Below are 27,359 nucleotides of genomic sequence, written 5' to 3'. Positions count from 1 at the left end.
AATCAGATTTTTTAAATTTAAATTGGATTTTTTTGATAAATTGCTTTTTGAGGAAAAAACCTATCTAAAGATAGTTTTAATTAAGATATCTTTGAGCTATAATGTATCTCATCATGGAATAGGGATTATAAATTCTAATTCTATAGTATGAGACAATATATTCATGTAACATTTAAGAAAAGTTGTGTAAAGGAGTTCCAATAGTTCATGGATTAGGGACCCAATCTTATGGGATTCCAGGGGCTTCTGTATAGATTATGTAGGTTAATCTTTTTATCTACCCAATGGGATTCGTGCTCAGTCTAGAAGATACCCATCAGAGATGCTTAGTTTTGCAGTTCTCAAACTGTGGATTTGTGTCTCCAGAGATAACATGCTTGTTAACAGCAAAAATGTTTTAAAATAAATAATATATAGAGGTGAGAAATAACAGACCTCAACCCTATTGTCCCTCTGCACATTTGTGTATACAGAGTCAATCCCTTACCTCTCTCTAAAAGTGCAAACTTTCAAAAAGTTCAATGAATAGAAGATTGTTGGGGCAGAATAGATCAGGACAAGGAGAAGAAGTCTGGAGATAAATGTGAGAAGGGAGGGACAGGGAGTAGAAACAAAAGTGGAACTGTTTGAGCAGCATATTCCAGAAGTCTTGAGGTCTTTCTGTGTGTAGCCTTTATTGATTTGAGATCTACCATACCATTCTCTCATTAGAACGGAAAACCTATAATAGCCGCAGGCTGTAAAAGAGATCCAGTTTGGGAATATTTTAATGAAGTTCCTCTACCTGTGGGTAAGACAGGCATACGCGCAAAATGAAAAAGAAATGCAAGGCCTGGTTGCCCGAATGAAACAACATCATGAGAAGAGTTCCTTCTCAGGAGGAAGCTGCGTCGAAGATGATGAAAGGAACATATCTGAACATGCAGGATCTTCAGGTTGGTAAACATTTTTATTTCATACTTCTTTCTTAAGAGCTGCTTGTCTTCCTTCTGGACTATTCTTGAATTGTCATGTTTGAGCAAAAAATATAGTTGGTCATAGACAATGCTGCAAATGTATCCAAGATGAGAAGAAATTATTTAGAAGAGAGTCCCAAGCTAATAACGTACGGTTGCAGTGCTCAATTGATGCACCTCCTAGCCAAAGACTTCAGTGTTCCAGAAATAAAGGCTAATGTTGTTGAAATTGCAAAATACTTCCGTAACAACCAATCTACAGCAGCTGCTCTGAAAAAAGTGGGAGGAACCAAGCTAACTCTCCCACAAGACGTGCGATGGAACTCAGTAGTGGACTGTTTTGAGCATTATATCAAGAACTGGCTTAATGTGATGACTGTTTGTGAACAAAATAGTGAACAAAATAGATGGCACTGTCACAGCCAAAATCCTCAACACTGGGCTTAAGAGAAATATTGAATACATGCCTAGTACCCTGAAGCCTATTTCTGAAGCCTTGAACAAAATGCAGGGAAATAGCTGTTTTATTGCTGATGCTGTTGAAATTTGGAAGGAACTGAGTGAGATCTTAAAAAGAGAAATATGCAACGACAGAGTTAAATTACAAGCATTAAAAAAACAAATGGGACAAGCACTATCTCTAGCTCATTTTCTCGCAAATATTCTCAATATTCGGTACTAGGGTCAAACCTTAACTGCTGAAGAAGAGGAGTTGGCTATGACATGGACATCCAGCAATCATCCCTCTGTAATGCCAACTATAATAAACTTTAGAGCTAAGGGTGAACCATTCAAGAAATGTATGTTTGCTGATGATGTTTTAAAGAAAATCACACCAGTGAACTGGTGGAAGTCACTTAAGGACTTGGATTCAGAGACCGTTGAAGTGATAATCTCACTTTTAACAGCAGTGGCTTCTTCTGCTGGTGTAGAAAGAATATTTTCTTCCTTTAGACTAATTCATTCCAAATTGAGAAATTGTTTGGGACCTGAAAAAGCAGGAAAGCTTGTTTTTCTTTTCCAGATTATGAACAAACAGGAAAATGAAGGTGAAGACAACTGAGTTAGCTGCAGAAGCCAATATATTAAATTTATCATGTTGACCTGGCTGACAGTCTTTTTTTTTTTTTTAAATACTTTATTTAACTAATTTAGTTAACAATTTAAACAAAAACAAACCTGATTTTGAAAAACTTGAATGTTTAACTAAATTCAAAAATTCATATGCTTGTTTTGTTAAAATATTAACACTGTTGTTTTAGTTAAATAAAACAATTTAAATGTGTGTCTGGTGATGTTCTCCTCCTAATACAGCATGGCAAGAAAATCCTCCAAATATTAATGATAGTTCACCTACCAGCGACTTCATAAATATCTGCTTCAATTACCTTTGGTAAATTAAATAACCAAACAATCATTTATTTTCTGATATAGCTGTAGAACTAATTTGAAAAGTTTTCAAAATAAATCACTTTAAAAATGTATAGTGTGTACCTTCTAAAAATGAAACCTGCATCTATCTCTGAGTTGTGAAAAATATGTATTAAGGTTGTAACAACCAACAAGAATGCTCTTTTATGTAGAAATCCATGATTAAATCAAGTCTTCCTGACTAGTGATTTAAATCAAATCCATCCTGAATTAAACTATAATTTTGTGACTGAAAGCAGAATTTTATAATTAAAGCATCATCTCAGTCTTAATTACTATGTTGTACTGTGGACTTTCCCAAAAGACTTATTACATAACATAACATAACCTCAATTTTGTATATAGCAATTTCACTTGTGTGTGTTAATATACTAAGTGTGGAAAAATAAGGGTTTCACCTGGTAGTAGTTTTGCCTTTTTCTCCAAAATACCAACATTTCATAAATCAAGAGCATTTCATTCTATATAATTATCAAAGCAATAAGAAAAGAACCTTATAAAACGTCGAAGGTGGTGATCCTTTTGCTCCATGAATTTTCACTGCCCCACCTTCAATACCTACAATGGTTAAAAACATCTATTTTAATGACTTCAATATAATTTCTGAGAAAGTACTATCAATTCATCTTATGTGACACTATACAAAACAAAAATGTTATGGATACTCCTATCATCAAGATCCATGCAAAAGAGACAGTCTTCTATTGAACAGCTACATCTGCATTAGCAACTCAAGTATCAAATCCATGGATTTATCTTCAGTTTGCCTTTTAACTTAACTGTTGAAATATTTATTCACAGAGTATTTGAATACGTAACACATGACATGGCCTTAGGACTCAACTGTTGTCTTCTGCTCAATTGCCAGTGATGACACACAAATCTATAATTCTCAGCAAATTCAAGGATTTAAGCATTTTTTTAAAATTCATAAACTTTTGACACTCAACAGCATATTAAGGTGAAATACTTGGATCTTTGGGATTGTGACCCGATCCCCTCCCCTGACTGAGGAGGCCTTCACAGAAAGGGAGTTGGAAAGAGAGCAGCTGGTGGCAATGTATCACACCACTGACTGCTGTTGGCTGGAGTGGGTTGGGCTGCCTCACATGGGAAAATTAAGGAATTCACATTTGGAGAAAGACAAGAGTCTGTCCAGAGAAACTTGGTAAAAAAAATGTGTCCTGGCTGGCAAAAGCTGTATAAATGTAGGCCCTATATAGCCTTAATCTTTTTGTTGATAAAAGTAACAAGATAATCTAGAGAACATTTCAGGGCAAATAACATATTTGACAGTGCACATCGTAACACGAGCGAGGAGTCAGTCAAAGCACTGCCTGACTAGTTTTAGGGCTTGATCCTGTACCCACTGAAGTCAACAGCAATGTTCCCATTGACTTCAGTAATGTAGGATCAGGGTCTTACTCAAAAATAGCATGTATAAATCCACCTACATCTAAATAAGATGCAGTTTATCACTAACAAATCTATGCCTGAGAGTGTTTAGCAAAATATGAAAGCCATCATACAAATACTCTGAACTTCATGGAGACCAAAAATAAAGAGAACTTCTTCAGGCATTTTCTGAAGAATGAAAATTTACAATAATCTTAAATGTCACTGTCAAAACTACAACAGCAAGGTTCATTTAGTGTTAATTTCAATTGCCCCGCTGCTATTATAGAATAATGTCTGTACAATCAAATGGAAGATTTGCAGGATTTTTACACGAGGTGAAAAAGAAATGCATGACATCCATCAACAAAAGGAAAACAGAAAGAAAACCTCTTTGTTCAAACGCGTATTGTAACTAATCCTGCAGTACAACAAAATCAGCAATGTGAACATCAAAAACAGATAGCCTGCCCTGTTCTTTCTGGTGTACATGTCAAAGCACTTAAAACTAAAAGTATTTAAGAAATCTGTCTATCTTCCATCTGTTATATTTCTAAGAGGAAGACTAACGGAAAGTTCATGTGAAAGTTCATTTTAAGTTCAAACGTGTCATATCGGGTCATTTACAAGCTAAAAGTTCATTGGAAGGTTAAGGTTCTATTTTTTAAAAAGGCTAGTGGCTAAAAGCAACAAGCTGGCCTTATCAGACTATTTGTCATTTGATTATGTTGCATGAGCAGAAGGTTCACTGTACAATTTTAAGATAGAAATGTTTTGCTTAAAAATAAGGCTAATTTGAAAGCTCAGGAGTTTATCCTAATGAGTTTTAAGTTTGAGTTTTAATTGTTTTGGGTTTTATAAGGGAACTAGATTTCCATTTGGATAAGATCCACAAAAAGCAAATTCCTTTTCACACTGGTTTGTCTATAAAACATGGGACTAAGAACTAAGAGATGTCAAGTTACTCTAAATGAGCAGTTTAGCAAGGTGGCTTGTCCACACTACTGATGTTGAAGTCTAGTTTTCAAATTTAGGACTGAAATTAAAGTATTTTGGAGGGTAGTATGGTGGGATTCTGTAATAGCTGTTTCTAGCTACGAAATCTTACCCTTTTTAAGGTGACACAGTCAAGTGGCTAAAAACAAAGGTTTATCATGGGCTGTCTTAAGCAGAGTGGCTGCCCATTGCCGAGAGAGAATGTGTGTGTGGGAGTGAGAGAGAAGGGGGGCGGGGGCTGCATCAGTAACTAGTTAGAAAAAAAAGGAGGGTGAGCTGGATTAAAAAGTACTGAAGTCTAATAGAGATAGGGAGTACTTCCTGAAAGTCACAGCAAAAATATTTTAAGTGCTTCAGAAATACATGATTTATTAGACTTGGTAATTATTATATATGTATTTCAATAACGAAAAGAAATTAGATTACTCAAAAATCTTCTGAATGAGTCACAGCTAATCTAAATTTCCAAAGAATGGCACAAAGCAATCTGGATATCCTTGTGAGACAGCCCATCTTAATATCATGCTTCAAAAGAACAGACTTTAGTAAAGTTACATGGAAAACATGGAAACTACAGTAACTACTTTAGTCTGCCAACATAGCTTACTGAATAGATTTCCTCAATATAAGGGTCCTCTGCCTGCAACAGCCACTAACCTGGAATTTCAGTAATGGAAACTTGAGAAAAGTCACATGTGACATCTGGCAAGAGATAATGCTGAGGGTTGCCAATTTCATACACCAACTGTTCAGCCACCGTGCCAAAAGAGATTAGGCCCCCTGTGTCAGGTGGTTTGGATAGAGTAAAGTGCCCATCAGAAGAACATTCTACAATGGGAAACCCCATGTTATGCCTAAAGAGTTAAAAACATTAAAAACGTTAAGAGTTCAGAATAAAAGAAAAAAATATTAATTACTTCATAAGTAATTAACACATACCAACATTTTTATAGAAGCAACTAAATTAAATATTAACCAATAAGATACAGCACAGAACCTTTATAGACACAAACAAGAAAATATTGAATAAACTGTCAAGACAATCAACTAACTGTATTACCTGCGATACGACAAATAAGACCACACACTTACATAAATTATGTTGCCCAGTAGTAAAATGCAGAAGTAACCATAGACAGAACCCCGAAGACACCAACAATGGCTAAAAGAGGGGTGAAGGAGCCGTCATAGACTATGACACTAAAGCAGTGATTAAATGGGTGGGAAGAGAATCAGAGGAGTAAAGACTCATGAAAACCCAAGGAAGAGGTAGAACACAGAAAGAAGGTTGTGACCGACAGTTGTGAAAGTAGACAGGCAGATACAGGAAATCAGAATCGAAAACCGGCCCTACAACTTGGCCATGAGGTCACTGGCGATTTATTAAAGTAGGAAAAGTGGAATGGAGGGTGGAGAAAACAGAGCACCTAGGAGTGTACTAGAGGAGCAGTCAAAACAGCAGAAGCAGACTGGATTCAAGGATCTTGGAGGCAAAGGGATGTAGGGAGATTGAATTAGTTACATCTTTTGAAGATACTTTTGTGGCCTTTGTAATAATAAATGGAAAATCAGCATCAGAAAACTGGAAGTATTAAAAGACACAAATAAATCATAATTCAGTGCAGTAAAATAATAAAACCCAGATGGATAAGAGAAAACAGTGAGGCAAAATAAGGAGAAGAGCAGTATGACAGAGAGAAACAGAAGGTTTTCATAAAAAAACAATGTAATTGCACAGGAAAAATGATAAACAAGCAGTAATAAATACAGTTCCATCACTGCTAAAATGTGGTTGGCTCTTCATTGGCATCTGGACGAATTCTTGAATACAGCAGAATCTCAGAGTTATGAGCACCTAGGGAATGGAGGCTGTTTGTAACTCTTTGTAAGGAGAGTGATCACTTTAGATAAGCTATTACCAGCAGGAGAGTGGGGTAGGGGGAGAGAAAATCCTTTGTAGTGATAAACACCCATTTTTTCATGGTTTGTGTGTATAAAAACATCTTCTGTATTTTCCACAGTATGCATCCGATGAAGTGAGCTGTAGCTCACAAAAGCTTATGCTCAAATAAATTGGTTTGTCTCCAAGGTGCCACAAGTACTCCTTTTCTTTTTGCAAATACAGACTAACACGGCTGTTACTCTGAAATCTGAAATATTTGAAACTCCGAACAAAATGTTATGGTTATACATTCAAAAGTTTACAACTGAACATTGACTTAATACAGCTTTGAAACTGTACTATGCAGAAGAAAAATGCTGCTTTTAACCATCTTAATTTAAATGGAACAAGCACAGAAAGTTTCCTTCCTTGTCAATTTTTTTTAAACTTTCCCTTTTTTTGTTTTTTTTTAAAGTAGTTTATGTTTAACAGTACTGTATTTGCTTTTTTTTGGGGGGGGGGGAGGGTCACTGCTGCTGCCTGACTGAATACTTCCAGTTCCAAATGAGGTGTGTGGTTGGTCAGTTCGTAACTCAGGTGTTGTTAACTCTGAGGTTCTACTGAAGTTGCTTTCGGAGTTTTAAGACTTTTCTTCCTGTTTCAAAGAACTCCTCTGAGTAGAAGCGATGACCAGTCAGCCTCACTTCAGTCCCTGGAAAAATCATGGAGAAGGTCCTCAAAGAATCAATCCTGAAGCACTTGCATGAGAGGAAAGTGATCAGGAACAGCCAGCATGGATTCACCAAGGGAAGGTCATGCCTGACTAATCTAATCGCCTTCTATGATGAGATTACTGGTTCTGTGGATGAAGGGAAAGCAGTGGATGTATTGTTTCTTGACTTTAGCAAAGCTTTTGACACGGTCTCCCACAGTATTCTTGTCAGCAAGTTAAGGAAGTATGGGCTGGATGAATGCACTACAAGGTGGGTAGAAAGCTGGCTAGATTGTCGGGCTCAACGGGTAGTGATCAATGGCTCCATATCTAGTTGGCAGCCGGTATCAAGTGGAGTACCCCAAGGGTCGGTCCTGGGGCCAGTTTTGTTCAGTATCTTCATAAATGATCTGGAGGATGGTGTGGATTGCACTCTCAGCAAATTTGCGGATGATACTAAACTGGGAGGAGTGGTAGATACGCTGGAGGGGAGGGACAGGATACAGAAAGACCTAGACAAATTGGAGGATTGGGCCAAAAGAAATCTGATGAGGTTCAATAAGGATAAGTGCAGGGTCCTGCACTTGGGACGGAAGAACCCAATGCACAGCTACAGACTAGGGACCGAATGGCTAGGCAGCAGTTCTGCAGAAAAGGACCTAGGGGTGACAGTGGACGAGAAGCTGGATATGAGTCAGCAGTGTGCCCTTGTTGCCAAGAAGGCCAATGGCATTTTGGGATGTATAAGTAGGGGCATAGCGAGCAGATCGAGGGACGTGATCGTTCCCCTCTATTCGACATTGGTGAGGCCTCATCTGGAGTACTGTGTCCAGTTTTGGGCCCCACACTTCAAGAAGGATGTGGATAAATTGGAGAGAGTCCAACGAAGGGCAACAAAAATGATTAGGGGACTGGAACACATGACTTATGAGGAGAGGCTGAGGGAGCTGGGATTGTTTAGCCTGCAGAAGAGAAGAATGAGGGGGGATTTGATAGCTGCTTTCAACTACCTGAAAGCGGGTTCCAAAGAGGATGGCTCTAGACTGTTCTCAATGGTAGCAGATGACAGAACGAGGAGTAATGGTCTCAAGTTGCAGTGGGGGAGGTTTAGAGTGGATATTAGGAAAAACTTTTTCACTAAGAGGGTGGTGAAACACTGGAATGCGTTACCTAGGGAGGTGTAGAATCTCCTTCCTTAGAGGTTTTTAAGGTCAGGCTTGACAAAGCCCTGGCTGGGATGATTTAACTGGGAATTGGTCCTGCTTTGAGCAGGGGGTTGGACTAGATGACCTTCTGGGGTCCCTTCCAACCCTGATATTCTATGATTCTATGATCAAAAAAGACACTTAAAACAAAACCAAAACTGTATACCTTCTAAAGAGGCCACCTGGCTCGACTCCTCTCATAAGAAGGTGGAGATGTGTCCAAGAAAAACTTTCCAGAGAAAGGAGAAGAACAAATGGTGGAATAAGAGGAGCTAAGGAGCTATGCAGTCCCCCAAAGCATCTCTCTGAGGGCTTGCTTTTGATAGAGGCTGAGCATCACAATTCTCATTGAAATCAGTGATCATCAAGCTCTAAATGCATACTTAAAATAGTTTTGCCTTTGGAACAGTCCTCCTGAACTAATTATGTTCTTGTTCTAATACTGTATATTGTTCTAATACTGTACGTGTATACTCTACACGTAACTAAATTGGTTATAGAAAAGTTTGTGCATCTAAGTCTGGAGAACAGATATACATGAAGTTTTAAGGGAAATAAGCAAAGAAACCAGTGAACTCTTAGCCATGGTCTACACTACGAGTTTAGGTCGAATTTAGCAGCGTTAGAGCTATTTAGCCCTGCACCTGTCCACACAACGAAGCCATTTTTTTTTACATAAAGGGCTCTTAAAATCAATTTCTGTACTCCTCCCTGAAGAGGGGATTAGCGCTGAAATAGACATCACCGGGTCAAATTTGGGGTAGTGTGGACGCAATTCAACGGTATTGGCCTCCGGGAGCTATCCCAGAGTGCTCCATTGTGACCGCTCTGGACAGCACTTTCAACTCAGATGCACTAGCCAGGTACACAGGAAAAGCCCCAGGAACTTTTGAATTTCATTTCCTGTTTGGCCAGCGTGGCAAGCTCATCAGCACAGGGGACCATGCAGTCCCAGAATCACAAAAGAGCTCCAGCATGGACTGAACGGGAGGTACTAAATCTGATTGCTGTATGGGGAGACGAATCCGTCCTATCAGAACTCCATTCCAAAAAACGAAATGCCAAAATATTTGCAAAAATCTCCAAGGGCATGATGGACAGAGGCTACAACAGAGACCATCAGCAGTGCTGCATACAAATTAAGGCGCTCAGGCAAGCCTACCAAAGAGGCAAACGGCCGCTCCAGCTCAGAGCCCCACACATGCCGCTTCTATGATGAGCTGCATGCAATTCTGGGGGGGGGGGGCCTACCACTACCCCACCCCGTCCATGGATACCTGCAAGGGGGGAGTCTCATGCAACAGGGATGTGGATTTTAGGGACAAGGAAGATGAGGAGGAGTAGAGCGCACAGCAGGCAAGCGGACGAACCGTTCTCCCCGACAGCCAGGAACTGTTTATCACCCTGGAGCCAATACCCTCCCAACCCTCCCAAGGCAGGCTGCCGGACCATGAAGCTGGAGAAGGCACCTATGGTGAGTGTACCTTTGTAAATATAATACATGGTTTAAAAGCAAGCGTGTTTAATTATTAATTTGCCCTGAAGGCTTGGGATGCATTCGCGGCCAGTACAGCTACTAGAAAAGTCTGTTAACGTGTCTGGGGATGGAGCAGAAATCCTCCAGGAACATCTCCATGAAGCTCTCCTGGAGGTACTCCCAAAGCCTTTGCAAAAGGTTTCTGGGGAGGGAAGCCTTATTCCGTCCTCCATGGTAGGACACTTTACCACACCAGGCCAGTAGCACATAGTCTGGAATCATTGCATAACAAAGCATGGCAGTGTATGGTCCCGGTGTTTGCTGGCATTCAAGCAACATCTGTTCTTTATCTCTCTGTGTTATCCTCAGGAGAGTGATCATCCCATTAAATAAGGGGTTCACACATTGAACAAAAAGAAAACAAAATATTGAATAGATGCTCATTAAGTGAGCATCATCCAATTTGTACACTGAATGAAATGGGCCCTGTGGGAAAACAGTATGTGATCATGTAATAAAAGACTGTGTCACAAATGCATAGACAAAAAGGGGTATAATTAAGGTTACACCTTAATTATGGCATTTCCTAACTTTTGAGTGCTTGACTTTGCAACCCTTAATAATGTTCTTTTAATGTTTTAAGAGTGGTTTTAATGTAATTTCTTTGTTTTTTAAAAAAGGAAACAGAAATTCTATTGTGTAGTATCATGTTAAGAGCCACATGGGTCATCCACAGTACCACTCTCAGCCACTTGAACTAAAACAGTAACTGATCAGAGCAGCAAGTTGTAAGGCTTCTGTTTTTCAGTATTTATTAATTTCATTTTTCAGGGTTTATCTTTAGCAATTTTTGAGCTTCATGTAGGTATCCAAAAATCTGGGGCTGGGTTTTTCAGGGTTCTCTCTTTGTATATGCTGTAATGAGTAATGTATATTATATATATTATTTATTACAGTAGTTTATATACTCATGAGTAATCTCTTTGTAATGTTCCCTATAGAATTTTAATGTATTACTGTTTCACACAGCACTACATTAAAACGCACTAGGGAACCTTTAGTGTGCACCGGCAGGGTCTACATGGACCAATAAATATGTAACATGTCAGTGGGCTTTAGAAATCACATGCTCATAGTTGGCATTACAGCTCTGTGTAGACAAGCCCTTCCATACAAGTAACTATTTCCAGTGTTTTTCCAATATTAACTGGATAGATGCTAATTTCTTTTCTTTTTTTAAATCAAGGCTATTTTATTGGTTAAAACCAAAAATAAAAAGCCCTGGAAGTTGCTGTCCTCTTGTGGATCAGCACTAGAGAGGAATGAGACACTTTGTCAGTGGATTTCACAGATGGTACTTCCTGGCAGCAGAGGAATGGTGAGATTCAGGAATCTTGGGTTCCATTTCAGGCTCTAGATGGGAGTTTGCTCTGGTGGGAACAGACTTCTTCCCATTCCCCAAAAGCGTGATCCCCTCTACACTTTCTCCTGTCTCAATCCTGTCTCTACCTCACCATTGGCTCCTTGTCTCAGTCCCATTTTCTCCACCTAGTCAACCAGTCTCCACTCCTCAGGCTTCTGATCCCAGTCCCAGTGTCCCTACCCAGTAAATCCTAGCCTGAACCCTTCCAGACTCCTTATCCCAGTCTCTCCCTCACCCACTCTTCTGGCCTGGTCAGTCCCTCTAGTCCCAGTTCCCTCCACCATTTGCTGATCTGTGCCTCCCTTTCACCCATATTCTCCATGCCCATCTCCTCCCAGTCTTCTCATCCAACCTCACTGCCCTCACCTCCTTCCACTTCTCATCCCAGTCTCTTTGCCCAGTCCCAGTTCTTCCCCTGCATCCAAGCTTGTCAAGTCTGTCTCCCTTCCTTCCACCTCACAGATTCCCAGTTCCAGGCTCCTGGCCCTGCCAATCTCCATCTGTGCCCCCAGAATCTACCACCCAGGTACCTTGTCCCAGTCTACTCCCCCAGACCACCCCCTCAATGTCCTAAAACAGATCTTGTCCCCTATACATTTAAATCAGACTGCTTTCTCCCCCACAAAACCTGGGTGCCAGCAGGGAAGTCACTAAGAGAACAGGAGAAACAGGCTCTCTGCTCTCAGTTCCAGCACCCAGCCCACCCCAGAGCAACCAAGAACAGCCATCATAGGGAGAGTCTGGACCCACCCCTGTAGCCCTGGGCTGGAAGAGGCATGCTCAGTTGCTCTGTGAATATAATGCATGCACGGGCTGGTCAGCATTAGGAGCTTTGAAAGGCTCACATATGCTTAGTGTCTAATAGAGGTCTGAATGGAGTATCTGGCTGTAGTGTTGGGAGATCATAGTCTAGGAGTTGCAACGGAGATTGGATGGATGTTTGTAGTAGATCTGTTAGTCAAAACTACCACAGCCAGTACAGAACTATGAGAATGATCATGGCTTTCTCTCTTCTGATTTTGGAAATCATCCTGATGATCAGAGGAAATTAGTAGAAGGAGACCTTGGGAATCACTGCTGGAGAAAAGAACCAGGTAGTGAGCCTGGCCTCATACCTTCTCTGAAACTGAAGTTCTGACACTTGAAGTTGACACTGGAGGCAAACAAGTCTAATCACAGGGGTATCCCAATACAGGTACAGCTGCTCTGTGATGGACCTCCACTGAGACCACTCATGAAGTTTGCCAAATTACTACCCATTCCCAGGAGGTAAAAGAGCCCCAGGGGTTATCCTGCATTGATGGCACCACTTCCAGAGCTTGATAGTTTCTGGACAGTGGGGAGAGAAGCATACACCTCCTTAATTGTTTATATAGTGCATCACAGAGATGTTTTCTGTCAGGATCTGCACTGTGGAGTTTTAAAGAACAAGTAGGAAGGTCATGCAGGCTAGCCTCATGGTTGTGAGTTCCAGGACACTGATATGGAGCCCCATGTCCTGTGGACACCATTTCTCTTACATCTGCACATGACACAAGTGGAACTGAACTGAAACGGTGGAAGGAACATGCAAATGTGCATGGAGAAATATGGTTCTCTTCTTCCTCCCCAACCTGTCCCTGATGCATCTGTGATTTAAGCCATAGTTGGGGAGGAAAAAGAGAACCATATTTCTCCATGCACATTTGCATGTTCCTTCCACCGTTTCAGTTCTGTTATTACATGAAGTGGGACCACGACCTTGATCTTGCTCATTAGGTGTTTTGCTGGGGAATTGACTGACCTGAGCCAGAGTTGGAGTGGCCACAAAGTGAAATCTGGTGAGCAGTATCATGTATGTGCATGATGACATATGGCCTAGCAGTCCCAGACACGTTCATGCCTTTGTAGTAGCGACGGAACTGACAGGAACCTGTCCTCAGGAAGATATGCTCTCACCAACCTGGAGTCAATCATGGTTCTTCTGAACTCAAATCACTTGCAATGGAACGAGAGAATTTTGATAATTCACTAGGAGGCCCAGCTGAGAGAACAAGGAGAAGGCCTGGTCTAAGTTTCCCACTGCCTCCTGCTGAGATTAGCAAATTGTCTAGGTAAGGATAGATATGAATGCCCTTCGGAGCTGTGCCACTACCCCTGCTAGGCAGTTTGTTAAGACTTTTGGTGCTATGCAGAGTCCAAATAGCAGTATTTTGTACTAGTAATGACAAGACCCCAGTGCGAATCTTAGGTTCTCCCTATGGGATGGATGGATGGCTATGTGGAAGCATGCATCCTGCAAGTTGAGAGCCATGAACCAGCTTTGAGCATGAAGAGATGGGATCCTGGAGGCAAGCGTTACCATCCTGAATCTGAAATGGCATATATATTAGTTGAGTCATCTCATGTCTAGAATAAGACAATGATAGCCCTGTAGTATTTCTTCTATGTCTCCTAGATGGAACAACAAGTCCATTTCTGGTTGTAACAGGCTCTTGTGAGAAAGATCCCTGAAGAAGTATGGGAGCTGGGGGATGAGTAGGTAATGTATAGGGTATCTCTGGACAATGATTTTTAATGCTCATTTGTCAGCTGTGATGGCGACCGCAGCCCAGTGGAAACGGAAACTCCCAAAGGTGGGGGCATACTCCAGATTGAGAATTACACTGGAATCAACACTCCTGTCAAATCTACTGCCTCTGACAAGGTGTAAGGTTGGTTGAGGAGATGGAAGATAGGCATCCCCTAGAGCAGCTGGGCTTCTTTCTGTCAGTAATCAGGCTGTCAGCCCTTTGTCAAGGCTGATACTTGTGCTACAGATCCACAAGATCTGTGCTATGCTCCTGCCTGTAAGCAGTCCCTTAGGAGGATCCCTTCAGCGTGTCAGATACCAAGTGGTAACACTTTTCCACAAGGTTAGGTCATGAGGCTTCAATGCCTCCTAGGCTGTGCACCGGGGCTCAAGCAATCTTGTTTCTCACCGTGACCTCGGCCCAGCGAGTCCAACTTAAATGACTCCTGTTCAGATACTTCCTGAAGCGAGTAAAAGTATCTGCAACAACTCCATGCAGCCTTTTCAAAACAGAGTACGGGTTATTAGTCAATGGGAATATAGCATAGGGAAGTCCTTAGGTTAGCACAGAGAAGCAAAGGTTAAGACATAGCCCATACTGGCCAAGCCAGGGCTCCCTTGAACCACGCTGCTGGAGGAATCACCTTTGCTTCCTTTCTCCGTCTCTGTTTCTTTTGTCTTAGTCACCAGTGAGACTGTCTCTCTGCAACGCCAACTCTTATCACAGCCTCCTGTTACTTCAGTCCATTGTCCTTCTCCTGCAGAGCTATGCTGCGTTCACATGTTCAGCCTGCCAACAATGGGAATCGCCAATTGTTCAGTTGTCTTTGTTGATATTGTCTTTTTGGATCCCTGACTGGTATGGGTTGGTTCCAGCCAGTCCTTAATGACCCATTCATATCACCCCAGACAGTCATGTGACACAAACAACTCACTTCTCCTGCACTGCCCCAGAAGCAGAATTTTAATCCTTTTACATCCAGTAGGGAGCCCTAACAAGTCGAATAAGTCACTGCTATGCAGAGCATTCATAAAAACATTAGACAGCTCCCACTTTTGTATGACTTTCTATAGGGCAATGGTGTATAAATCCCCAGGGACTGTAGTGTAGTCTTCAAACCCTTGAGGGACTTGAGTATTCATCAGTCCTCTGGCTGAATAATTCCATTCCCTTCAAGGGCAGGTCCTCTAGAGTAGCCTGTACCTTGCATGATATAACTGAAGCCACAAAGCCAACTTCATTGTAATGGCTCTGGCCACCGACCTCACACCTGTATCAGAAGTGTCCATGGCCACCTGTAAGAATGTTCTCACCACCATCTGGCCCTCCTTGATCCTTTCCCTCAACATACATCTGTTCATCTTCAGGATTTTTGATAGGAAGGGAATTTGATACTTCTCCCAAATGCAGTAATTATATTTGGTAAAGAGGAGAGGGAAACTTACTTGATGCCAGTGACCAGGAATAGGTCAGCACAGGGAGGAAAAATATATTTCGTCTTCAGATGGTGGTGCCATGGGGTGATATTGCCACAGGACTCTTTGCACTGAGAACATCTCCAGAAGTGATCCTAATTCCTCCTGGATACATCTCAGGCCCTTTCAAGGCTTTATCACTTCATTGCCAGGAGTCTCTCTCCCTGACATGCCCTGACCAAGAGCTTAAAGGCTCTGACCTTGGAGGAATGTTATTTTATGTCTTCCTTTCAGGACTTTCCTCTGGCTTTGGAACTGTGTTTAGGCTTCATCTGGCCCCATGATTTAGTTTTCCCCTTTGTGAGAGGATACCAATGCTGGCTCTATTGCTTGGAGCACTGGTATCTGTGTGGCTAGTGTAGGTGCCAGAGTAATCAATGCCACCATTGCTCATGATGCCAATGCCAAGACGGCCACTGCTGAGGCTGTTGGTGCAGAGGACTTCCTCAATGAAGTGGTCAGCATCAAAATCAGCTGCGCCAGCTTTGTCAGCACCCTTTTTGCCTTCTTTCCACTACCCAAGATCTGATATGTGCGGGAGTACTGGCCAATACTGGTTTATCTAGCCTCGTTCCAAAAATCGCTTCTGGGTCCAAATTGACCTGCCTGGACTGCTCTAGCAAATGTAGTTTGAGGTGAGCGTCTCGAGGTGTGTGGATCCTGGCAGAGAAAGTCTTCCACACAGTGTATCTGTCCAGAATGTGGCTCTCCCCTAGGCAGAAAAGGCATCAACTTGTATCTGTCTTTGATGGGTATCGCCTGTTGCAGGACTGAGGGTTTGGAGTTTGCTGTGAGGTGTTGCAGTTGACACAAAGTGCCTTGTCCCACTGGACAGGGAGGCAAATGGGACGGGGTGGGGAGGGGGAAGATCACCAATCTTTATTTTATTTTGGTGGTTTAGAGTGTGAAGGTAAGAGTGCACAAATTTCATTAAAGTGAACAGTTTTTAGGAGTCTCTAATGAGACCAGTGGGTGGGACACTCACTGGGTTCTGTCTTGCTTGCCAGAGACAGTTAGAAGGATCTGAGGGAGGGTGCCAGCTGTCCAGGAGCCTGATGAGGCACAGAATGAATGCATAGCCCCAAGAGACAGTGCTATTCAAAATAATCCAATCTTGCGCCCACGGGGCACACGCTCCTAAAGTGGGATCTGCAGTGATGTACTTGAAGAACACTTTTGATCCTAGTCAAGAAATACCCTTAGTGATGCTGCAATTTGGTTCTCCAGAGTCTGTGATGAATCCCGCATGGCCCAAAAGGTTTGTGATACCCTAACTGCTGGAGGGCAAACACCCTTGACTGAGGGCAAGGAGGCTCCTCAGAGTGATTACTAATTAGCATTAGTTCACTCTTTCCTGGATTTAGTTTTGGTCTTCAAACATTCCAGTGTTCCTCTGACTTAGTGCCTGTGAATGATTGGAAGCACTGTGTGAGATAGATGAAAAGGAAATATAGAATTGAATGTCATCAGCATATTGCTGGCATCACAATCCATTTAGTTTCAGTCTCTGCACTATAGGCTATTCATCAATGTTAAATACCAGTGGTGATAGTATGTAGCAGTCCAGTAACAGCAAAAGCCACCTCTTATATCAATCTGCCAGAAACATCTGTCAGTCAGTCAATGCACAATGAATTTCTAACTAATTATACCTGAAGGATATAAAAGGAACTGTCACTTTTTGGTGGTTTTATTTAAATCAATAATGGGGAGAGGGTCTCAAGCCCAACTTCAGTTCATGAAAGCAACTTTTAGAGATATGAGTCAGATAAGGGCACTGCCTCATTCCTTTGTTCTTCCTCAGCAAAGCAGCATAAATAAAATGAAACACTGTTAAGAGAAGGCTAGGATTGCACAGCTAAGACTTACTGCCAGGAAATACCACATTACAATTGCAAGCACTACTTTAACTTGGTCTTCTTCTTTGTTTCCATCTACTCTAACGTTCTGTTTCCAACAGTGGCCAATATCAAATTTTTCAGAGGGAAGTTTTAAAAATCCATAATAGACAAATAGAGTAGGTCCACAACCAGCATCCATTTTAGTACTAAAAAAGAGATACAGTAATATAACCCTAACATGTACAGATCAAATGACAGTTTTAACTCTGATTTGCCTGCCATTAAGTTTAAATGAAACCACCCTTTATTTATGCATGATTACATTTTCTGCTTAGATAGTTATGCCTTATAGGCCAAAATCTCAGGTGAGTTCACGTCTGTTACTTTCACTCAGTAATATGCCTGGCTGTTCTCTTCTGTTCTTGTGAGTAGATAGGGTATAAGCAGCATGGCTTTTTGTAAATTTCAGTACCTTAACTGGTGGGGTGTTGGGGGTGAGAGGAGACAGTAGAAAAATGCATCAGGTGTGAGTGAGCAAGATTGCCCTCTAATGGCTAGTCTACAGAGAGAATAAAAACCCTGCTGTTATCAAAAGCTAAAGCCCTTTAATTCAAGTGCAGAGGCCTGGTAGAGGTTTTTGGAGTTGATTAATCATGGTTTTTGCACTGGCCTCACATGTGGATGCCTGTGCAAGAGAGAGAGAGATTTATATAGAAATTGTGTCTTATTGGCAACACATGGATTCCTTACACAAATCCTGATTTTGGTGGTACTGGATTGTGGGTAATCCAGCATAACACAGAAGCTATGATTTATTTATTTTTAAGTTATATAAACTGACTTTGGGGAAGCTGATAAGGTTAGTTCTTTCTAAACCGGTAAAAGTCCTATTACAGTATGTACAGATTTCCGTCAAATCCACTAGCTGTAGCTGCCTCTTTATGGGCATCTCACTAGTGCTGGTGGTATGCTAATAGGGAAGCAGATATTGGTGCATTTTGATCACTATTAGAATAAAAACAAAAAATCATTATTCAATCACCTGGACCTACGTGAGCCAAGGTACACTTCCAAACATTCAAATACAAAAGAGTAAACACTTCCATAAGCATAAGAGTCAAAGGTCTAATAATTTTGAAGTAGTTAACTATGATACTGAATTTGTTTGGTTATCTTACTTAATATATCCAGGCCTCCATATAGGAACCAACTATTTTAAAACTGACCAATTTTAAGAAGACAACTCTATAACGAGTCAATTTTCTTCCCTGTGTTCCAGGGCAGAAGAGCTGGAACACAAATCCACTATACTAGCAAGCCAGCCCTCTTCTCTTCCACTCTAAATTTAAAATAATAAAACAAAAGGAACTTTTTAAATTGTGTTTTAATATTTTATTTGTAATGTCTTTAAAGTAGCAGACAATATGGGTGGACAGACAAAATACTGAATTAACTTAATTTTTAAAATCAAAAAGTATGTATGCAAAATCTAAAAATAAGGATTTCCCCAGTTTCAGGGCACTTCAGCTAATCCTTTCTCTTCAATAGATTTAACCTACAGGGGCAGAAAATTACTGAAATACTAGTGGTAGTATTATTAATGCAAACATATGCACACAGGCAGGGGAATGGGACATAATAGAAGACCACAGTCCAGTGCTACTATTATGCACTAATTCCATGCTACTAGCAGTCAGCAGAAGTATAATAGAAATACCATGATTTTAGATAGCCATATATAGTTACATAAATATTCACACATACATACACCCATACATAATGTGTGTATACACTCACACCAAGGTAAGTTAACTATACCTATATACATGTACATGTGTGTACATGTACATCTCGTGGAGTTTTATATATTTGAAACATGTTTTCCTTTTTTATTAAAACCACACACCTCTGTTATTTAGCATTAAAAATTCCCAGAAACAAAGATCTACTAGCATTTTTACAGGAAAAAGCATTTTCTTTGGCTCACTTTATATAACAAAGCTCTTTTGGAATCCAGTTACATAGAATTTTTAAAAAGAAAAGGAGTACTGGTGGCACCTTAGAGACTAACCAATTTATTTGAGCATAAGCTTTTATGAAGTGAGCTGTAGTTCACGAAAGCTTATGCTCAATTAAATTGGTTAGTCTCTAAAGGTGCCACCAGTACTCCTTTTCTTTTTGCGAATACAGACTAACACGGCTGCTACTCTGAAACATAGGATTTTTAAGCAGTTTCATGGTACTGCAGGATACAAGGGGATATGCCAGTAAGTACGATTAGTTTTATAACGTTGTAAGCTGAACAGAATGTCTTGTTACCACAAACACTAACTCTGTCACTAGATTCTCAGGCTGAACTGTAAATCATTAGGATTATTACGTGTAGGAGAACACTATCCATTAATGAACTAAGGTCTGAAAAGAGTATTTGACCCTGTGAGGTGCTAACTCTTGAGGTACTGAATGCTCTCTCCTGAATGGGAGTTGGAGGTATTATGTAATTCACAGAAGGGGTTTAGCACCTTGCAAGATCAAGCCTGGACTAAGAAACATATTTTGCAACAGAAAAAGCATAGCAGCTGGGGTGATCCAACTGAAGGATTGACATAGTAGTTATAAAGTATACAATTGCCAGTATCAAAGAACACAGTGAGAAGACAGACAGTAGAGACCCAAGAATAATACCAGATCATTCTAAAAAGTAGAAGATAAAAATATATTTTAGAGAAAACAATACCAAGGACAATAAACATGCACATAAAGGCCCCAGAGCTACATTTATCAAAATTGATGAGAAGACTCCATTTGGAGCATGACAGGCCCTATGTAGTCAGGAAAGGTAATAGAAATACGAAGGATGTGTATCTTAAAGAGGAAATGTGACAAAATACACAGACAGGAAAAAGCACAGAGTAGAAAACTGGCGCTAATAGCTACACACAAACACTTTTATATCAGTATTACAGCTCCCTACCAGTCTGGAATCATATGCCAGTCTGTGAATATTCCACCTGTACACTGAGCACCACATTCAATGAGATGGCCTGCAAGACTGGAAAACAAAAAACACTCCAATGAATAACTACGTTGAAAAACAAGCTGCCACTTATCCACAAATATAACAGTGCAGTATAATCAGGGTTAAATAGGACAGAAAGGAACATGCTGGACACCTCCTTCATAGCAATTTGATGCAGTTTTATATATCAAGGCCAAGATTTTCAAAAATGACTAGTGATTCTGAGTACTCAGCTTGGGGCTCTCAGGCTCCCTGCTGCACAGCTGGGAGCCTGGCAGACCTGGGAACCCCCAGCTAAAACCAGAGCTCCCAGGGTTTTTAGGGACCCTGCTTCATGACAAGGAATCCACTGGGGACTTTCCAGGAGTTGGGCAGCTGGCTGACCTATTTTGTTTGTAATAGTCAAACCAAAAGGTTTCAATTTTTCCAAAACAAGAACTTTTCAAAACGTCTGTTCTGCAGGAAATTCTGATATTTCAAGTTTTCATACCAAATCAGGCCAAAAACTTTTTCAAAAAGTGTCAGAATTTTCTGCAGAACAGACATTCTGAGTTTTGACCAGCCCTGTTGATGGATCCACTGGGATTAGCTGAGTATCACACTTTCATACATTTCAAAGCCAAAAAAGGGATCATTCTGATCATCTAGTCTGACCTCTTGTCTACCACAGGCCATAGAACTTTACCCAGTAATACCTGCACCCAGCCCAGTTACTTTATTGTCTATAACATAAGGTTTCACTCCTTTTCTCACAAAACCACAAACCATCTGTATAGTTTCTTAAGCATGTTTTTAATTTTCCTCATTCTTTTATTAAAATTTAGGTTCCAAAGCTTCTCAGAATGTTTACTTTTTTAAAGAGCTCATTTAATAAACTGTAGCATCCAATCAAGTGTATTCAACAAAATGGTCACCCATGTATTCGGTGTGCTGAAGCTCTTTAATAGCTCACTTAATTTTATTTTAAAAATCAAGACAATTTCATAACATTTTTAATAGTTATATCATTTACCTTCCAGCTGCTAATAAGTCAAACTCATCCCTGTTCCAGCCAAACTAAAAAAAATACAAATACATTATGTACACACACACAGGCTTCAAGAGATAAAAAAATTAAGTGGATGCTCTGAGTAATAAAGCATTGGCAGCAGCCCAATCTTCCTAGAAAATCGGAAGGGATTTTTGTTTGTTTTAATTGTATAGTGCATTAATAAATTAAAATTAACATAATACAAGCAATGAAATATTCAGCATTACTCATTTTACTATTTAACAGAGAAGACAAGCAATATATGAAAAACTACATCTAGGCCACTCGGGAGGTAATAATGGCAACTTTTCGTGAGAGAAACTAAATAATTTTTCTCTCACGTATTTAAGTAGGTTATGAATAGAACAACTACTAATGACCTGAACTAAAAAAGGAAAAGTTTAGCTAGACATTCTAAAGCATGCAGTCAAAAAAGAATCAGGTTTTAAAATAAACTATCTATGAATCTTATATTCATATATACACCTACTAATATTTTAATATGCACCAAAAAGAAAAAAAAGATGTTAACATTCCAAGGTGTGTGGTCATAAAAGCATTCTGTATATATAAGTGCTCAAAAAACACCACACATCCTGCCTTGTGTAATTTCTGTAGCTAGATTAATCTGAGAAATGTCACATTAAAATTAAACTTTAAAAAAAATGTGTTTAGCCCTAGAAAACAGACCAGCAGAAGAGTAGAAAAAACTGCTCACCAGCATTTTATAAACAAAACAAAAAAGCACTTGTGCCACCTTGTGGCAAAGGACATTTTCCATCTCACAAGGTTATGTGCAACAATTTGAACGTAGAAAAGATTAAGGGTGAAATCATGGCCCCATTTAAATCAACACCAAAACTCACATTGACTTTAATGGGGCCATGATTTCACCCAGTGGCTCTATTTTTTTGTACTTCAAATAGAACATTATTTGAACAATAAATCCCAGATGGAACAAGAGAGCTTGCCACACCCAGATACCTCTTGAATGCCCCCCATGGCCAGAGATCAATCTCTGGCTCCCTGCCTGTGTCTCCCCCTCTTCCAGTCCCCGCAATAATTCACTCAGTCCAAAGTTAACTAAGTCATTCCCCTTCTGGGGGTACAATTTATTTAGTCCTCTCAACACATACTGGTCCTCCAGACCCCAACCGCAATTCATTGTCTCTCCCCTCTTAGGTACGGAGTTCCCAGCCCTTCTTTCCAGAGCTGGGTCCCAATTCTTTATCGCTCTCCCAGCAAGTAGGAATTTGGCCCTCCAGGTTCCAAACCCAATTCAATCTCTCCCTTCCCCCTGCCAGGTAGGGAGTTGAGTTCCAAAGCTGAGTCCTAATTCACATTCACTCCCAGGCTTTACCTGGCTGGAGTTCAGCCTCCTAGGTCAGGCTACTAAATTCTGTTGGTATTAGGGTCTTTCCTATAGGAGAAGCCTTTCTCACTCCTTACAGTCTCTCTACAATTACCTTAGCTTCCACTTTCACTGCAACCACCTGCTGCCCTTTATAGGGAATTACCTGATCCAACTCAGGTGTGCCTCTTTAGTAATCAGGGTTGGCTAGCCCCATGCCCTCTAGGCCTTAAGGGGGGCCTAAAGGGACCATTTTAACATATGTATTAAATGAAACTGGACAAATGTCATGTGCCTTATGGCGAATTAATATGAATGTCAAACGTCAAAGAAAAGGCCAAAAGCTACATGATCTCATTATTTTTATTAAAATGTAGAAACTAAATTAAAAAGAAAAGTACTTGACAATGATTACTAACCATTCATTCATATCTATTCACAATAGTACGAAAAGAGGGTTAAGTCCCAGTTATGAAAAACTGACTTATACTTACAGAATGAATGAGTGGTCCTAATACAATGGCACTGTCAACACATCTACCAGTCACAACAATATCAGCTCCAAGGTCAAGAGCCCTGCTTATTGGTCTTGCTCTGACATAACAAAAAACATTTTTTGTGTATTTAATTCACACTTTTAAAATAACTATATTTTTAAAATTTATTTTAAAAATTAAATCTATGCCAGAGGTATCACGCACACATCCTTTATGATATTAACTTAAAAACACCCATTCTAACTATCTAAATATGTTCATTATATAAAGGATCATTCATTAGAAACACAGGGCAAACTAATAAAACTAGCCACCTAAATTGTGCAGCCAAAGTGACCTTCACACACATTAAGAGGTATGTGTTATCTGTGCATTCCATTTTTTATTAATAACAATAATATTTGATCTTCAGATTTCAAAGTGTTTCACATCGGACAGCAAGTATTATTTCACAGAGGGGAAAATTACAAAGGGCAACAAAAGGGCAACAAAAATTATTAGCAAAAAGAAAAAGAGTACTTGTGGCACCTTAGAGACTAACCAATTTATTTGAGCATAAGCTTTCGTGAGCTAGTGAGCTGTAGCTCACAAAAGCTTATGCTCAAATAAATTGGTTAGTCTCTAAGGTGCCACAAGTACTCCTTTTCTTTTTGCGAATACAGACTAACACGGCTGTTACTCTGAAATCAAAAATTATTAGGGTTAGGGAACAGCTTCCGTATGAGGAGAGATTAAAAAGACTGGGACTGTTCAGTTTAGAAAAGAGATGACTAAAGGGGGATATGGTAGAGATCTATAAAATCATGAATGGTGTGGAGAAAGTGAATAGGGAAATGTTGTTTACCCCTTTATATAACACAAGAAATAGCAGTCATGAATTAAATTAATAGACAGTAGGTTTAAAACAAACACAAGGAAGTATTCCACACAATGCACAGTTCACCGGCAGAACTCACTGCCAGGGGATGTTGTGAAGGCCAAAAGTATCACTGGGTCAAAAAAAAAGTTGATACGTTCATGTAGGATAGGTCCATCAATGGCTATTAACCAAGATGATCAGGGAGACAACCCCATGCTCTAGGTCCCTCTAAACCTCCAACTGCCAGACTCTGGATGACAGGGGACAGATCACTCAATAAATTGCCCTGTGATGTTCATTCCCTCTGAAGCATCTGGCACTGGCCACTGTCAGAAGACAGGATACTGGGCTAGATGGACCAGTGTGACCACTTTTTGTTGTTATATTCTGCTGCCTCACATATAGCTCATTGTAACTTTTCTTTTTTATATATTGAGTAAACAAGCCAAGAGCAATTTCAAAAGAAAATACTGACTGTCAAACTAAGAGAGCTCTCTTTCAACATTGTTGTTCCATCTAGAAAAATATGTATGCTGCATTAAACATACTTACCTATCTTTCCTTGAATACTTGAAGATTTTCCTAGACAGTAAAATGTGCAGTGGTGTAGTCTTCATACAAGTATGTGGAAACCGTTTACTTAAAGAGACCAAAAGAAAACTCCACTTTCACACAGCAAGAATGTGGATTTTTGCAGTAAGAAAATGTTTGAGAAGTTGAACAATTAGCTATTTTTGTTTGGGAGTTTTTTAAAAAAAACAAAACAAAACATGTAATGACTTTTGGAGGCCTATGTGAAAGAAACGGGAGGACTCCCTGTGCTCTTCACTGTGGGCAGGTAGCTATTTTTAAAAATTACATACACTGGACAGACCTTTGGGAAGTCACAGCAAAGAGGATGAGTGAGATGGAAACTATTCTTATCCACAGAAGCTGTCCCTACGGAACAGGGTGAAAGCATAATAATGGGGCTATGTGGGGAATACTGCATTGCTTCTGCTTATGTTGTACCTGGTATGTTAGGAGATCACTATATATAGTATGGGCTAGAACTCTGGCAGCTTTCATCAGCAGTAAATTTACAACAAAAAGCTTACAATATATTTGTATTCTTATCTGATTATGCTATGTAGCATCATATATTTTAAGGCCAGAAGTGACCATTATGATCATCTAGTCCAGGGGCAGGCAATAATTTTCGCAGGGGGGCCACTCCACGAATTTTGGTAAGTCGTCACAGGCCGCACATTTCTACTATATTAATGGAGGGGATGCGGGATCTGGGAGGGAGTTTGGATGCAGGAGGGAGCTCCAGGCCGGTGCAGAGTGTTGGGGTGCATGACAGGGTGAAGGGTGTGGGCTCTGCGAGGGAGTTTGGTGCAGGAGGGGATTCCGGGCTGGGGCAGGGGAGTGGGTGCAGGGTCTGGGAGGGAGTTCGGGTGCAGGAGGGGGTTCTGACCTGGGGCAGGGGGTTGGGGTGCAGGAAGGGGTACAAGGTGCAGGCTCTGGCTGGGAGTCGCTTACCAGAGGTGGCTCCCGGCCAGCAGCGTAGCAGAGCTCAGGTAGGCTGCCTGCCTGCCATAGCCCCAGGCCGCTCCCGGAAGTGGCTGCGGCTGGCTGCTGCTGGCACATCTCTGCGCGCCCCTTGTGGGGAGAGGGACAGCGGGTCTCCGTGTGCTGCCCGTGCCTGCATGCACCACCCCTGCAGCTCCCATAGGCCAGTTTCAGGACCAAGGGGAGCTATGAGGATGGTGCTGGGGGCAGGGGCAGCGCACGGAGCTGCCTTCCCCTCCCTCCCGCCACGGGCATGCAGAGACATGCCAACAGCAGCTGGACGCTTCTGGGAGCTGCGTGGGGCCATGGCAGGCAGGCAGCCAGCCTGCCTGAGCACCCCGCTGCTCTGCAGGACTTTTAGCAGCCCGGACTCCGAGATCGCAAGGGGGCAGAGGAGGCCGGACAGAAATGTTAGTCAAGGCAGGCTGGGCAGAAACGTTAGACGGGCCAGATCCATCCCACGGGCTCTATTTTGCCCAACCCTGATCTAGTCTGACCTCCTGTATAAAATAGGTCACACAGTTTCTCTCAGTGATCCCTGCATCAAGCCAACAACTTATGGCTGAGCTAAAACATATCTTATGTTCTCTGCAAACAAAAGACTTTGGACTGCCAAAAATCAAAGAGAGAAGAGTTACAAAAGTAGTATTTTGAAAAAGTAAAGAGAACCAAAGACATTTAGTCTTTTAAGAATCATATGCCAACACATTCATTGTCTGCAAGTAAACCAAGCATGTGTGTATACTTATAACTGGACAGCTATTAAAAAATTCTGAACAGTCAAATAGTGATATAGAATAGGAATGATGGGCCAGACCACCCTGTTCCACAGAAAAACCTGCAGAAGCGGGACAAGAGGAAGAAAAAACTCTTGAAAGTTCCTCTTCTGAAGTTTTCTCTGAACCTTTCCCCCAGGAGGAAAGAACACTTATGTTCCCCATGGGACAGTCAGGAAGTTTGGTTACCAGAATCCTCAGATCCATAAAGGTTCTGGAGGGCAGGGCCACCTACGCAGAGACTCCTGGACAGCCCAGCTTCATCAGGAGTTTCACAGCAAGGAGAGGCGCCATAGAAAAGCTAATGCAGCCTAAGATTATATTACTTTTTTTCCACAGATTCCAATGCTTTTGGTTAGGGATGATGCCTCCAGAGCAGCTGCCCCCTCTCCCACCACCCCCCGCCACCTGTTCCATGCAAGGAGAGGAGCCTCTGCATATGGATCTCAAGGGATTGTTGGTATTGTTTAAAATTAAACTGAACAAAATTTTTTTGGCATGAAATAAAAGCTGAGGACGAATGGTGAGAGATGTGATGCCAAAGAGCTACTACAGGAAAATCACAGTGCTAAATATTTATGAGACAGAAAGAAAATAAATCCGATTTTGCAGGCTGCCCAACACCATTAATTCACTACATTATTATTATTTTACTTGTAAACCAAAACAAACAATCCTGATGCAATCAATGGAATGTGTATGACATCAACATTTTTAAAACAACATACAAAACATACAACTTTTTAAAATATCTCACCCAAGATATGCATTCATGCTGTGAATATTCTCCGGAAATGGCTTCCCACTCTCCATATCTGTGATACCAGCTCCTTTTAGGTTGTCTTTCTGTTAAAACATCCAGGTCTATGAATATTTTACAGTATTAAATATCAGACAACAGCAAATATCCACCTTTTAGTAACTCTAG

At 40.9% G+C, this 27,359-nt stretch overlaps 1 protein-coding gene across 4 annotated transcripts in view; it reads right to left on the bottom strand.

Moving 5' to 3' along the window:
- LOC140910468 (uncharacterized) overlaps positions 1 to 27,359 on the bottom strand; it is a 114,584-nt gene that overhangs the window by 73,407 nt on the left and 13,818 nt on the right. For all 4 annotated transcript variants that reach the window (XM_073341417.1, XM_073341420.1, XM_073341419.1 and 1 more), the window contains 6 exons: positions 27,189 to 27,277; positions 23,240 to 23,339; positions 21,377 to 21,420; positions 20,320 to 20,397; positions 5,436 to 5,632; positions 2,881 to 2,945 (listed from right to left, as the gene is read on the bottom strand). In XM_073341417.1, coding sequence (XP_073197518.1) covers positions 2,881 to 2,945; positions 5,436 to 5,632; positions 20,320 to 20,397; positions 21,377 to 21,420; positions 23,240 to 23,339; positions 27,189 to 27,277 — 573 coding nt within the window. The remainder of the gene's footprint in view (positions 1 to 2,880; positions 2,946 to 5,435; positions 5,633 to 20,319; positions 20,398 to 21,376; positions 21,421 to 23,239; positions 23,340 to 27,188; positions 27,278 to 27,359) is intronic.

This window comes from Lepidochelys kempii, chromosome 4, assembly GCF_965140265.1.
Source record: "Lepidochelys kempii isolate rLepKem1 chromosome 4, rLepKem1.hap2, whole genome shotgun sequence".
Lineage (NCBI taxonomy): Eukaryota > Metazoa > Chordata > Testudines > Cheloniidae > Lepidochelys > Lepidochelys kempii.
Note: the sequence above shows the minus strand (reverse complement) of the source record. Positions and strands in the feature narration are given on the sequence as shown.